This window comes from Saccopteryx bilineata, chromosome 9 (assembly GCF_036850765.1).
Source record: "Saccopteryx bilineata isolate mSacBil1 chromosome 9, mSacBil1_pri_phased_curated, whole genome shotgun sequence".
NCBI lineage: Eukaryota > Metazoa > Chordata > Mammalia > Chiroptera > Emballonuridae > Saccopteryx > Saccopteryx bilineata.
The window spans coordinates 58,910,782-58,926,318 of record NC_089498.1 but is presented as its reverse complement, the minus strand read 5'-3'; the positions used below and the strand labels follow the sequence as shown (position 1 = coordinate 58,926,318).

Genomic DNA, 15,537 nt, shown 5'->3' with positions numbered 1-15,537 from the left:
GGTTGGCTCAGAGGTAGAGTTGGTCCTGTGTGTAGAAGTCCTGGGCTCGAATCCCAGTCAGGACACACAGGAAAAGTAACCATCTGCTTCTCCACCCTCCCTGCTCTTCCCCTCCCACAGCCATGGCTCAGAATGGTTCAAGCAAAGTTGGCCCTAGGTGCTGAGAATGGCTCCATGGCTTTGCCTCAGGTGCTAAAAAATAGCTCAGTTGTCGAGCAACGGAGGAGCGGGCCCTGAACTGACAGAGCATTGCCTGACAGGAGGCTTGAGGGGTAGATCCCAGTCGGGGTGCATGCAGGAGTCTGTCTCTGCCTCCTCAGCTCTCACTCAATAAAAATAAATAAATAAATGCAAATGATAAGATTTGACAACAGAATGAGAATTATTCCCAATGTACATATAAAGATTGCATGTAATAAAAAAGAATATCATAACAGATGTTAAGAGAAAATAGTGCAGGTCACTTAAGAACATTGGAGCAGCCTTTTAAACAACCTAACAACACCTAAAAGCAAATCTCCAAAGAATATTAAACATTAAGGTTTTAAAAACACATGCTACTACCTGACTGATTATTGACACAGTGGATACAGTGTTGACCTGGGGCATTAAGGACTCAGGTTTGAAACCCTGAGGTCACCCGCTGGAGTGTGGGCTCATCTGGCCTGAGCACAGGGTTGCAGGCTTGAGTGTGGAATTATAAACATGAACCATGGTTGCTGGTTTGAGCTCAAGGTTGGTGGCTTGAGCAACGGGTCACTGGCTTTGCTGGAGCCTCAGTAAAGGCACTTATGAGAAGCAATCAATGAACAACTAAATGTCACAACTATGAGTTGATGTTTTTCATCTGTCTCTCTCTCTCCTTGACTCTAAAAAAAAAAAAATGCTATTGCCACAATTATTTTCAATTACCAGAATGTATGAGATTCTATAGCAAAGTGTCCAAAGCCACAAAAAATCTCATTCTTTTTTTTGTGACAGAGAGAAAAATAGAAAGGGACAGCTAGGGACAGACATACAGGAAGGGAGAGATGAGAAGCATCAATTCTTCATTGTGGCTCCTTAGTTGTTCACTGATTGCTTTCTCATATGTTCTTTGACTGGGGGGCTGCAGCAGAGCAAGTGACCCTTTGCTCAAGCCAGCGACCTTGGGCTTCAAGCCAGTGACCATAGAGTCATGTCTGTGATCCTGAACCTAAATCAGCTGACCACATGCTCACGCTGGCAACTTCGGGGTTTCGAACGTGGATCCTCCACATCCCAGTACAACGTTCGACCATTGCACCACCGCCTGGTCAGGTGCCAAACAAAATTTTTATTAGCAATATTTGTTTTGCTTTTTCTGGTTTAAAAGACCGCAATACTCTAAATATTCCATCTTTATTGTTTATTTAGCATACAGCTGACCTACTTTCAGGAAACTTCTCTGGGTTGCTTTTCCTAGGAATTAGGAGTTTGTGCTGAGCTAACCCGTCTCTAAGTCAGTCATTTCCTGCCCATAAGCAGAGCTGCAGTCAGTGGCACAGAGTTTTGTTACTGTTCCATGCTTAATTTAACCTCTGGACTTCCAGATCCTTTCTAACAGGGACCAGGACTCTGATCTTGTCCTCTCATCCCAACCCTACATTCCCATAGGCTTTAAAGGTTTAATTTAATTCTATCAGTTATGATGTTACTTAAAATCCTCACAAATTACTGGTCAGGCACATTTGTTAATGATTAAACTGAGGAATGAAATTCAAGGAGAACTGATTGGGGGGGGGGGAATAACTTCATATGATGTAGCTTACAAGGTACAGGAAAGAGGCCCTCTGGATCCTTAGAAGCTTAAAAGTAATTGAACCTCCAAGAAAATACATGTAACAGTAAGCGAAAAGCTTCAGGGGTCATCTTCCGAATGTGTTCATTAGAGTTTAGAACACTAGGGAACACTCTAGGGAATCCAGGAAAGAAAGTTTCTCCTAGGATAGAAACTGATCTAGTAACAAACTGATATAAAATATCTTCACTGACACAAACTATCTTCTAAATAAAAAATAAATACAAACACGAAACGTTAAAAAGTAAAGTTATAATCTGGTAAATTCTGAAAAGCCACATGGGTTGTCTCAGAATTTCTTTCTTTCTCACCCTATTAAATTTGTGGCACAAAATTCTGCATTTAAATAAAAACAACCCTTATTTGCTAAAAGGCAGATTGCTGAAGCATAGTAAAAGTTAATTTTTTTTTTTGTATTTTCTAGTTATTACAAACAGCATTCAAGGATGCTGCGTTTTGTCATACAGGCTGTGTGCACCAACTCCAAGGGACACCATTCACACAAACTTCAATGTGAGTGGGGCCCTACAAAGCTTCATTACAAAAAGCTGCACACACACAAAAAAATGGACAATATAGCCTTTAAACCCAACCTAGGATATTATCACTATTTTAGAAAAAGAAATAGCATTTTTGATGTAGAAGCAAAAGTGATAGTTTTACACACCTGAGTGGGGCATAAGCACTTATTTTAACTTTATTCGTCATCAATGTGTTGAGAATGGAAAGAAAACAATGGCAAAATTGAAATTCAAAAATTAAAAGTTGGCCTGGCCTGTGGTGGCGCAGTGAATAAAGCGTTGATCTGGGAACACTGAGGTCGCCGGTTTGAAGCCCTGGGCTTGCCTGGTCAAGGCACATATGGGAGTTGATGCTTCCTGCTCCTCCCCCTTCTCTCTCTCTTCCTTTCTCTCTCCTCTCTCTCTCTCTCTCTCTCTGTCTCTCTCCCTCTCACTCTCCTCTCTAAAATGAATAAATAATAAAAAAAATTTTTTTTTAAATTAAAAGTTAAGTCTACATTCTAGCAAAGGTGAAATATTTTTTTCAATACATGGTGCCAGGTCAACTGGGTATCCACATAGAAAAATACATGAACATCAACCTACCCTACCTTTATCCATACACAAAAATCAATTCTAAATAAACCATAAAAGGTAAAATAGCCTGACCAGGTGGTGGCGCAGTGGATAAGAGCGTTGGACTGGGATGCAGAGGACCCAGGTTCGAGACCCCGAGGTTGCCAGCTTGAGCGTGGGCTCATCTGGTTTGAGGAAAAGCCCACCAGCTTGAACCCAAGGTTGCTGGCTCCAGCAAGGGGCCACTCGGTCTGCTGAAGGCCCGCAGTCAAGGCACATATGAGAAAGCAATCAGTGAACAACTAAGGTGTTGCAACACGCAATGAAAAACTAATGATTGATGCTTCTCATCTCTCTCTGTTCCTGTCTGTCTGGCCCTGTCTATCCCTCTGACTCACTCTCTGTCTCTGTAAAAATAAATAAATAAATAAAAAATTAAAAAGTAAAATAATAATGCTTTTATAAGAAACATAAAATATCTTCATTACCTTGGGGAAGTAGAAATTTCTTAAACAGAACACAAAGAATAATCATGAGATAAAAAGGAAAATTTGGACTTGATTAAAATTCAGAACATCTGTTCATCAAAAGGCACATTAAAAATGTAAAAAGGTAGCACTGGCTAGTTGGCTCAGTGGTAGAGCGTCGGCCTGGCGTGCAGAAGTCCTGGGTTCGATTCCCGGCCAGGGCACACAGGAGAAGCGCCCATCTGCTTCTCCACCCCTCCTCCTCCTCCTTCCTCTCTGTCTCTCTCTTCCCCTCCTGCAGCGAGGCTCCATTGGAGCAAAGATGGCCCGGGCGCTGGGGATGGCTCCTTGGCCTCTGCCCCAGGCGCTGGAGTGGCTCTGGTCGCAACAGAGCGATGCCCCAGAGGGGCAGAGCGTTGCCCCCTGGTGGGCATGCCAGGTGGATCCCGGTCAGGCGCATGCGGGAGTCTGTCGAACTGTCTCTCCCCGTTTCCAGCTTCAGAAAAATACCAAAAAAAAAAAAAAAAAAAAAAGTGAAAAGGTAGCCTGACCTGTGGTGGCGCAGTGGATAAAGCATCAACCTGGAAACGCTGAGGTTGCCGGTTCAAAACCCTGGGCTTGCCTGGTCAAGGCACATATGGGAGTTGATGCTTTCTGCTCCTCCCTCCCCTTCTCTCTCTCTCTCTCCCCTCTCTATAATGAATAAAAATAAAAAATAAAATAAAATAAAAGTGAAAAGGTAAGCCACCAAATAAGATATATCTGACAAAAGACTCACATCCAAAAAAAAAGTAATTCCTAAAGATCAATTTTTTAAGTCAGACTTCAATAGGCATTTTACAAGAGGCTATCCAAATAACCAATATACAGAGTTGGAAAAAAATAGATTTACAGCTGTTTATATGGAAAATAATACAATAATTAATAAATAATACAAGAAGAAACTTTCACATACCCATAACTGTAAATCTACTTTTGCCCCACCCTGTACATATCAGAAGTGGCCCAGCTTCATCAGCCATCAGGAAATACAAATTAAAACAAAGTGCTATGCCACCACAAATCCAACAGAATTGTTAAAATGAAAAAAAAAAGAAACAGAAGATTTTGCACAGCAAAGGAAACCACCAATAAAACGAAAAGACAACCCACTGAATGAGAGGACATATTCACCAATAATACATCTGAAAAGGGCTTAATATCCAATTTATTTAAAAAAAATAAAACTGAACAAAAAAAATGCAATTAAAAAAATGAGCAAAGGATGTAAATAGACACTTGAATACAGAGGACACACAGATGGCCAACAGACATGAAAAAATGCTCAATCAATACCACTGATCATCAGAGAAATGTAAATTAAAACCACAATGAGGTATCACCTCACATTCTGATGTCAGAATGCCTACCATCAATAAATCAACAAACAAGTATTGGTGAGGATGTGGAGAAAAGGGAACCCTCCTATACTGTTAGTGAGAATACAGATTGGTGCAGACATTGTATAAAACAGTATGGAGTTCCCTCAAAAAATTAAAAATGATCTAGCTTATGATGGCACAGTGGATAAAGTGTCAACCTGGAATTCTGAGGTCACTGGTTTGAAACCCTGGGCTTGCCCAGTCAAGGCACACACGACAAGCAACTATGAGTTGATACTTTTTGTTCCACCCCCTTCTCTCACCTCTCTCTGTAAAGTCAGTACATTAAAATTATTAAATTTTTTTTTTTTTTTTTTTTTGGTGACAGAGACAGAGAGAGGGACAGATAGGGACAGATAGGAAGGGAGAGAGATGAGAAGCATCAATTGTTTGTCACGGCACCTTATGGTATTCATTGATTGCTTTCTCATATGTGCCTTGACTGGGGGGGGGGGGCTACAGCAGACCGAGTAACTCCTTGCTCAAGCCAACAACCTTGGGCTCAAACTGGTGAGTCCTGCTCAAACCACATGAGCCTGTGCTCAAGCTGGCGACCTCAGGGTTTCGAACCTGGGTCCTCTGCGTCTCAGTCCGACACTCTATCCACTGCACCACCGCCTAGTCAGGCAATACATTAAAATCTTTTTTTTCTCTCTCTCTCTCTTTTTTTTTGTATTTTTCTGAAGCTGGAAACGGCATGCGCCCGACCGGGATCCACCCGGCACGCCCACAAGGGGCGATGCTCTGCCCACCAGGGGGCGATGCTCTGCCCCTCCGGGCCTCGTTCTGCCGCGACCAGAGCCACTCCAGCGCCTGGGGCAGAGGCCAAGGAGCCATCCCCAGTGCCCGGGCCATCCCCACTCCCATGAGCCCTGGCTGCGGGAGGAGAAGAGAGAGACAGAGAGGAAGGGGGGGGGGGTGGAGAAGCAAATGGGTGCCTCTCCTATGTGCCCTGGCCAGGAATCGAACCCGGGTCCCCTGCACACCAGGCCGATGCTCTACCGCTGAGCCAACCAGCCAGGGCCACATTAAAATCTTTTAAAAAATTAATTAAAATAAAATTAAAAACGGAACTGCCTTCTGACCCAGGGATTCCACTTTTAGGAATATATCCAAAGAAATCTGAAACACTAATTCGAAAGAATATATGTGACCCTATGTTCACTGCAGCATTATTTAAAATGGTCAAGATGGAACCAGTCAAGTGCCTATCAGTAGATGAGTGGATAAAAAAGCTGTGGTACATATACACAATGGAATATGCCTTGGCTGTAAAAAAAGAAGGAAAAGGAAATCTTACCTCCTGCAACAGCATGGATGTACCTGGAGTGTATTGTGCTAAGGGAAAAAAGCCAGTCAGAGAAAGACAAGCACCATATGATATCACTTATATGTGGAATCTAATGAACAAAATAAACAAACAAAACAGAAACTGATTCATAGGTACAGAAAACAAACTGACTGTTGTCAGAGGGGAGGTAAGTTGGGAGGGTGGGTGAAAAGATGAAGGGATTAAGCAAAAAGACCCAAAATACTCAGAGACGTAACAATGTGGCATTGGGGGAGGCAGAAGAGGATAAAGGGCGGGATAAATGGTGATGGATAGAGAGTTGATTCTGGAGAGTAAACACAATACAATATACAAATGATAAATTGTACACCTGAAACCTATATAATTTTATTAACTAATGTCACCCCAATAAATTCAATAAAAGTTTTCAAAAAAGAAAAAAGTACAAATGTTAGCAAAGAAGTGAAACGGGAACTCTTACCTGCTGCTGGTAGAAGAGGAAGTTTGACAGTAAACACTAAACATGAACACAGAAATACTCAATGACCCAGAATCCCATCACTTGGTACATTCCTAAGACAAATATACAATTGTTCCTAAGACAATTGTACCATTATATATATATATATATAATGTCAAGGATCGCTATCAAACAATGAGATGGGCTACAAATCTATATACGAAAAGAACTTGTTATAGTAAACACACCGTGTGTAAACACATGTTTTGTGGATATATATATGTATGAATCTTTATTTCATTTGTAGTGGCTTTTTAAATCTAAAATTGAAATACATAGTTGATCCAATTTCCTTCTCCTTTGAGACAAAGTAAACTTAAACCAACCTTACACCTAACCATAAATCAAGCAATAATTATCACCAAAGTGGAAAAGTATGCCCCAGACAAAAGCAGTCTGTGTCACTAAAGCAATTTTCTATTCTAATGATTAACACTCAAATTAAAAAAAAAACTAAAAAGGTACCTAAATTTAAAAATATATAGTAAGATATAGTAATCAAAGTTATAAGATATTGCCCCTATATAAGAAGTGGGACTGTAAAAGCACTGTCAGTTCAACAAACACGTATATACTTAACGACTATTCTAGTTCAGATTTCTATGAGCAACCAAACACAAAGAAAAGTACTGAAAGGTCTGAAACTGAATTTTAAATTGGCACAGATGGCATGTTTATAACACCACCACAATATGCTGAGTGTTCTCCATAAAACCAACCTAGACACAGTCCCTGCCTCTAGGGGACTTAAAATCTAAAAGTAGATGAGGCAGTCTAATTCAAAGAAAGTAAACAAATAAAAGGAAACAAAGAAAAGAATGTAAGAGAAGAGAGGCCTGCATTAATCTCTCAGCTCCCAGAAGGCCTCCAGAAGGCTAACAGTCCAGTGTGAGCAGCGGAGAATGAAAGCTAACCAGTCAGAGCTGCCCTATTTACCGTCAGACTTAGTATGACACTATCCAGTAAATATTCTCTAAAAAATTATGCCGACCAGACTGAAAATGCTCTGTTGTTCTCTAGCTTCAACATTCATAAGGTCTGAATCTCTGCACTAGACAGAAAATATACCCCACTGGATATGTGTAAAGGACATTAAATAGTCCAAGCACAGCGACTGATTTACAGTTCAAAATCTAGATTACCGAATCCAAAGCATATGAAAGCATTATTTCAAAAATCCTGGCTCAACAGGCAATTAATTAATGTGACACAACCATCTTTATCTCAAAACTCCTAAAACAAGACAGTGATTCTTACCGCCCTGCATTTCTGATGTTGTCTCTAAAGGGACATATGAGCTATATTTGGTTTGACTGTAAATAAACATTTTATGGGCTTACAGTTCATATTCCCATCTCCTTATCCAGGTGACTAAAGCTATTTCAATAGAAAGATGTCAAACTATTGTCTGAAATGTCTCCAAATATAGACCCTCTTTAAGCCCTTGAATTAAAGAACATCTTTATTTTAAATCATGTAGATTCTTTGTGGAAGACTTCAAAATACTAACGACATCCAATTAGTTAAGTTATAGGAACCAAACTCACTTCAACAAACTTGGTCCTGGCCACTTCACTGCCCCTTTGGATCAGGTATCTCTGGCAAAGACTGTTTATTAAAAATAATAGTAATAATAATAATGATGATGCAGCCAAATTCCATACTAAAGAAAGAACATGAAGAAAGCAATGATGCTACTGACTTTGCAGCATCAAAGTGCTATCTTTGAAATGAACTATAAAGAGCACAATTTAGAATAAACGTTTGAGGTCAGGATTAGGAACATTATTTTCCCGATGCCTCAGATCAGCAATCACTGCCCCCTCCCCCATGCTCTCTACAGCAGCCATATGACTTTCAACTCCCCTAATGCTACCTCATCTACAGTTCAAAATATGGGTTCCTTTTAAAGAGAAGACTCTAGATCACTTCTCTTTATATATAAGATTTCCATTATGGGTATTATATTTTGAAAAGTTATACAAATTCAAGATATTTTAATAAAAACTGTATTTGACTCTACCTTGTTAATTATTATAGTAAAAAATACACTTGTTCCAGTGCCCAAACACTATACCTTCGAATCACCATCTGATTCCTTCTGCCCACTAAGTCCCACCCTCCCCTTCCACCCTCTCACATTAATCTCACAAAGTTGTTCAGATTCTCCTTTGATCCAGATCCCTTGCACGTAAGGGTCTCAGGAATAAGTCCATCACATAGTAAAATGAGGTCCAAAGGGCAGAAGAGTCTGAGAAAAGCCAGAGGAGACACATTTTAGCACAAGACAAAGGTTCAAACCAGGGAGACACTATTCAAGTGTCTGGGACAGATGGGTAGCAGGCGGTAGAGTCTGAGTAGACCGTATAGTCCACTGAGTCTACAGACTTGGCCTGAAGTCAAGGATTGGGTGGATCAGGCCAACTCAGAAAGGCTAGCTGGCACAAACAACCTATTGTTTTTCTCACATACCACTCTTTCCAAATGTCCTCTGCCACCATCCTAGCTCACACTCTCCTTAAATCTCACCTGAACAAATACAATGACATCTTTACTGACCCATTGTCCTCCTATCTCTCTACCAACACATTTGTCAAAATCATCTTCTTAGCCCTGGCCGGTTGGCTCAGTGGTAGAGCGTCGGCCTGGCATGCAGAAGTCCTGGGTTCGATTCCCGGCCAGGGCACACAGGAGAAGCGCCCATCTGCTTCTCCACCCCTCCTCCTCTCCTTCCTCTCTGTCTCTCTCTTCCCCTCCCGCAGCCGAGGCTCCATTGGAGCAAAGATGGCCCGGGCGCTGGGGATGGCTCCCTGGCCTCTGCCCCAGGCGCTAGAGTGGCTCTGGTCGTGACAGAGCGAAGCCCCGGAGGGGCAGAGCATCGCCCCATGGTGGGCAGAGCGTCGCCCCCTGGTGGGCGTGCCGGGTGGATCCCAGTCGGGCGCATGCAGGAGTCTATCTGACTGTCCATCCCCATTTCCAGCTTCAGAAAAATACAAAAAAAAAAAAAAAAAAAATCATCTTCTTAGCCTGACCTGTGGTGGAACGGTGGATAAAATGTCAACCTGGAATGCTGAGGTTGCTGATTCGAAAACCTGGGCTTGCCTGGTCAAGGCACATACAGGAGTTGATGCTTCCTGCTCCCCTCCCTCTTCTCTCTCTCTCTTTCTTCTCTAAAATGAATAAGTAAACATCTTTTTTAAAAATCTTCGTCATGTATCACATCAAACTCTTTCAATGTTTTTCCTGGCCTTAATATAAGATTTATAAATCCTTAAAATGGCTTACCAGATCTTCCAAGATCTGACTCCTCTTTAGACTCATATCTGCATCACTTTCCCCAGTGTTCTCTGCACCAGTCAAAATGACTTCCAATGCCTAGTTTCAAACAGCTTACTTTTAGGTAGAAGACTCCGAATCATCCACATACACACACTCACTCATTCACTTTACCTACTTTATTTTTACTGGTCTAATCCTACACAGTACTTCCTTAAGTAAGTTTTTCTTGACCCCCTTCGAAGGGTCCTTGCTATATTCTCAGAGTAGTACTCTACACTTCCCTTTTCATGATATTTACCAAATTTATAATTACAAATTGTACACAATCTTGTGTTCTATGAGGGCAAGAATGCACACCAGCACTGTAATTAAGAATAGCAATTTCTTGCCTCACCTGTGGAGGTGCAGTGGATAAACTGTCAACCTGGAATGCTGAGGTCGCCAATTTGAAACCCTGGCCTTGCCCAGTCAAGGCACATATGAGAAGCAACTACTATGAGTTGATGCTTCCTGAACCCCTTCACCCCAACCTTTTCTCTCTCTCTCCCTCTCTCAAGTCATTAAATAAAATCTTAAAAAACAACAAAAAAAGAATATTACTTTCCCTATTCAAAAACCTCCAATGGCTTTGCCAAACTTCTGCATTAAGTTCACATTTCTCAGGTGTCCTCACGGCCTTCCACGGTATGAACTTTTATGGTCTACTATCTCCTGAATGCCTCCCCAAAGCAGACTTGCCTGTTCCTTCCTATATGAACCACATACTCTCTAGCGCCTTCCTTTCTGTAGTTTCCCTTTCTTCCAAACCCACATCAATTCCATCTTCTGAATAGAATATTTCCTTATTTCCCCCAAATAAATTTGGTCTTGTCCACCTTTGACTTCCTTCTTGCTTATATATGTATTTCCCTTATGGCACTTCCCTAAAGCTACATAGTTGTCATGGTATTCTTCTTACCCTTTTTTTAAATTTCTTAGGTAATGCCAATTATAATTTACTTTTCTACAGAGCTCATTTCATTTTGTATGAGCCTTATATACACAAGGTACTTCATAAATGCATTAACTTGTAAGGCAGTCGTCTAAATGTATGGATTAAACAATCTTTCATGTACAAAAGACACCTGTGAAACAGATGGAAGCTAAACTAAATTACTATAGAAAAAGCATGCTATGTCACCAGTACAAAAACAAATATACTCTATTTGTATCACAAATAAATTTGTCTTTAATCAAAGTAAAACATCTTTACAGACTCAGTCTTATAGTATACATTAAGATGTCAATATTTATTTAAGTCTGAAAAAAGTAAATAGAATTTTAACTCAAGTTTCAGATAGCAGCAGAGCACAATGCACTGCTCAATATTTATTTTTGTGACAAGTTTTGCTGTTTGCTGAACAAAAACAAACAGCAAATAACATTATTTGGGCTTGCCTAAAATTATAACCATACAAATTATTTAGTTCAACCCATTACATTTCTAGATTAACAAAATAGAAACAATGTGTTTCTTGGCAAAGGTCACAAAGCCAAGCTAGGACAAAGGCTCAGGACCTTCTGACTTCCACTGCAGCACTGTTCCCACCCCAAAACAATACTCACCTCAGGCTGTAATAACTGGAGCACATTATTCTCAATCAACATTAGAGCCAACAATGCACCAGTACTGAATTAAGGCCTTTTGCATATTTTCAGTCATGCTTAAAAGAAACAAAAGTGTGATGAGTGAAGGAATGAAAAGGAATTCTTTTTATCTTTTCCCAGGAGCCTCATAACCTTTTTAAAGGAGAGTTGTTTGTTCAAAGAACTCTGAGAGGCAAGAAAAAGATGACAGAAATAATTTTCCAAAGTACATAACAGAATTTTGACACATAATGGAACATGCAACATAGAGTGTTTTGAATGAAAAATTATCAAAAGTTACTATTTACTTCATTACTATGAACGATGGTGCTTCACAGGGAAAAGAGAGGATAAAAGTGAAAGAGAAAAAGCTAGCAATTTATTTCTTAAAACCTATTTAAAAGATTACATACCTGCCGCCCTGGCCGGTTGGCTCTGTGGTAGAGCGTCGGCCTGGCGTGCAGAGGTCCCGGGTTCGATTCCCGACCAGGGCACACAGGAGAGGCACCCATCTGCTTCTCCACCCCTCCCCCTTTCCTTCCTCTCTGTCTCTCTCTTCCCCTCCCGCAGCCAAGGCTCCATTGGAGCAAGGATGGCCCGGGTGCTGGGGATGGCTCCTTGGCCTCTGCCCCAGGCGCTGAAGTGGCTCTGGTCTGCAGAGCAACGCCCCGGAGGGGCAGAGCATCGCCCCCTGGTGGGCAGAGCGTCGCCCCCTGGTGGGCGAGCCGGGTGGATCCCAGTCTGCACATGCGGGAGTTTGTCTGACTGTCTCTCCCCATTTCCAGCTTCAGAAAGATAAAAAAAAAAAAAAAAAAATTACATACCAGCCAATATTTACCAAATATTTGTAATTAAGTATCACACCTTACAGCTAGCTCTAGCCCTAATAACTGGTATATAAGTAAGTCACTTAATAAGTATATGCATAATAAATTGATTAATCTCTCTTGGTACCATCCAGTACTATTCTGAATACTGTGGTTGTACATTAGTGATTACAAACTGCTGCTACTTGTAGTAGAAAGGAATTAGCATCAACAGTTTGTAGCAAATAAAATGTTTCTAAGGCTAGAACATTTTACATTATGTGTATGTACCTATATAAGTGTATGTGTATTTGTGTGCTTATGTTCATTTGTTTTCTCTATACATACATGTATTCATATATGTATAAATATAAATACATATATAGAATGTGTTTTTGACAATAGTAATTTTAACAAAGGATCTTATGCTATGGAACAGTGATTTTTCAAACCTTCCTTATAGCAATTCATAATAAGACAAACACATTACAACCTAGTACATGTAACACACACACACACACACACAGAGGACAAGCGCGCATAACTAAAACAAAAGTTTTATAAAACACTACCACCCTCACTACACCTAAAGCACTAACATTTTCCATTCCATTTTTTAAAATGCTGTTTGTGACCCACTGAACTGTTTTTGTCACCCTGTTTTGGAAGCTCTTAAAAGTGCAAAAAGACACTGGGGAGGTATAAACCTTGGTTTGGCATTCATTCCTTAGGAATAACCTAGGCTCTAATAGACAACAACCAGAAACCAGCAAAATGAAGTCTACAAATTATTTAATATTGTTATTCAAATGCTATGTTGAGACCCTAAGAGTCATTATTAAATAAGCAAAAAATACAGACCATATTTTGGGCCATAATACAAGTCTCAAAAACTTAAAAGTCAAATAATAACACATCTTATCTGATAACAGTGAAATTAAATTAGAAACCAGTAACAGAAAGTTACCTGTGCCTTGGTCAGTTGGCTTAGTGGTACAGTGTTGGCCTGGCGTATGGACAACCCAAGTTCAATTCCCAATTAGGACACACAGAGAAGTAACCATCTGCTTCTCTTCCCCTTTTCCCTCTTCTCTCCCTTTTCCACTCTCGCAGCCAGGAAGCGTCAGCCCCAGGTGCTAAGGATAGCTCAGTTGGTCCAGCAAATCATTCTCAGGTGCTAAAAATTGCTTAGTTGGTTCAAGCATCTGCCCTAGATGGGGGTTGCCCAGTGGATCCCAGTCGGGGCACATGCAGGAATCTGTCTCACTATCTCCTCTCCTATCATATAATAAATAAATAAATAAATAAATAAATAAATAAATAAATAAATAAATAAAGTTATCTGCAAGATCCCATATATTTGGAAGATACATAATATACCATATTTCCCCATGTATAAGATTCACCCTTTCTGAAAAATTTGGGGTCTAAAAATTGGGTGCATCTTATACAGTGGTTGTAGATTTCTTTTACTTGCATTTCCCGTTTTTTCGCGCAGATGAAGAGTTGTATGAATTTTATGTTGTAAAATTGCACTGAGCTCAATAACTTTATGTAATACATTTTTTTCCAAATTTTGGGCCCAAAAATTAAGGTGCATCTTATACGTGGAAGCATATTATATATGGGGAAATACAGTACTTCTAAATAACTCATGGGCTGAACAAGAAGTCAAAAGGGAAATAGAGAATATTTTTAACTAAATGATAATGAAAATACATTAAAATGTAGGAAAGCAAAAACACAGGCCAGAGTTTTACTGGTTTAGAGAAGCATGAACCAGTCCATCAGGTCTACTTTGTTCCTTCTAGAACAATCCAAACTGCTCACGTAATGAGGGTGGCCACATGGAGTGAAAATCATTGATTATTTTTATTATTATAAAAGTTTAGCCTGACTAAGCAGTGGCACAGTGGATAGAGCGTTGGACTGGGACGAGAAGGACCCAGGTTCAACACCCTGAATTTGCCAGCTTGAGCGCAGGTTCACCAGCTTGAGTGTGGGGTTGCTGGCTTGAGCGTGGGATCACAGACATGACCCCATGGTCACTGGCTTGAGCTCAAAGGTCACTGGCTTGAGCAAAGGGTCACTTGCTCTGCTGGAGCCCCCAGTCAAGGCACATATAAGAAAGCAATCAATGAACAACTAAGGAGACTGAGGAGATGTTAACAAAGAATTGATGCTTCTCATCTCTCTCTCTTCCTGTCTGTCCCTATCTGTCCCTCTCTCTGTTTCTGTCACACACACAAAAATGGAAAGTTTATGATGAAAGAACCAATCTCCGCCTGACCAGACGGTGGCACAGTGGATAGAGCGTCACACTGGGATGTGGAGGACTTAGGTTCGAAATCTTGAGGTCGCTGGATTGAGTGCAGGGTCATCTGGTTTGAGCAAGGCTCACCAGCTTGAGCCCAAGGTTGCTGGCTCGAGCAAGGGGTCACTCGGTCTGCTGTAGCCCCCTGGTTAAGGCACATATGAGAAATCAATCAATGAACAACTAAGGAGCCGAACAAAGAATTGATGCTTCTTATCTCTCTCCCTTCCTGTTTGCCTGTCCCTATCTGTCCCTCTCTCTGACTCTGTCTCTGCCAAAAAAAAAAAGGAAGAACCAATCTCCTACTTCACCCCTGTTTGAAAGGCTTTCCTAAATCTGAAAGACTAGGTGTCTAATAAGCAATCTGGTCTCACTAAAGAAGAAGGCCACACAAACAGGGTAATCTGAATAGAAAGCAGTGGGGGACACATCCCGAAAGAGGCAAGACAGGAAGTTACAGAGCATGGTGGTAATCTGATGGGCAGCACTAAACTGTGGGTTTCAGGATGTTAGCTTCCTCTCCATACTAAGGACAACTTCTGGAACATAGTGCCTCCTGCTACTGCCTAACTCAGGGGTTCTCAACCTGTGGGTCACGACCCACAGGTTGAGAACCGCTGGTCTAACTGAAGCGTCCAAGACTCATCCCAGAGCCAAATTAAATGCAGAAAAAGCTCAACTTCTTAGAGATCATTTTGCCTAAGACAGGCAAGAAACAGAATCTATTTTGCCCTCAGGAAGATGTTCTGAGGTGTCCTAAGGACCCCTTCAATCCCCAAATCCTGCAAATCCGGGGTATATTATACATCTTAGTACCTTTTATTCCAACTTCACAGGGTTAAGAGTAAAACAGAATCTCAATACCTGTTTTTAATGAAATATCAGTTCATTCACTGTTTTTCCTTTTTTTTTTAAGTG

At 40.8% G+C, this 15,537-nt stretch overlaps 1 protein-coding gene across 8 annotated transcripts in view; it reads right to left on the bottom strand.

Annotated features, from left to right (window-relative positions):
- The window catches only part of UBE2D1 (ubiquitin conjugating enzyme E2 D1), an 88,319-nt gene that overhangs the window by 64,916 nt on the left and 7,866 nt on the right, over positions 1–15,537 (bottom strand). Inside the window, exons 1-6 of one of the 8 annotated variants that reach the window (XM_066243127.1) lie at positions 13,273–13,374; positions 11,479–11,576; positions 8,735–8,845; positions 8,142–8,202; positions 6,556–6,591; positions 6,084–6,121 (exon numbers count right to left, since the gene is read on the bottom strand). The exons of 1 other annotated variant lie outside the window; for it this stretch is intronic. In XM_066243127.1, the coding sequence (XP_066099224.1) occupies positions 6,084–6,121; positions 6,556–6,591; position 8,142 (75 nt within the window). In that variant the 5' untranslated portion in view covers positions 8,143–8,202; positions 8,735–8,845; positions 11,479–11,576; positions 13,273–13,374. Of the gene's footprint in view, positions 1–6,083; positions 6,122–6,555; positions 6,592–8,141; positions 8,203–8,734; positions 8,846–11,478; positions 11,577–13,272; positions 13,375–15,537 lie in introns of those variants that run through there. 6 more of the 8 variants (XM_066243126.1, XM_066243132.1, XM_066243129.1 and 3 more) reach the window with 6 other exon arrangements.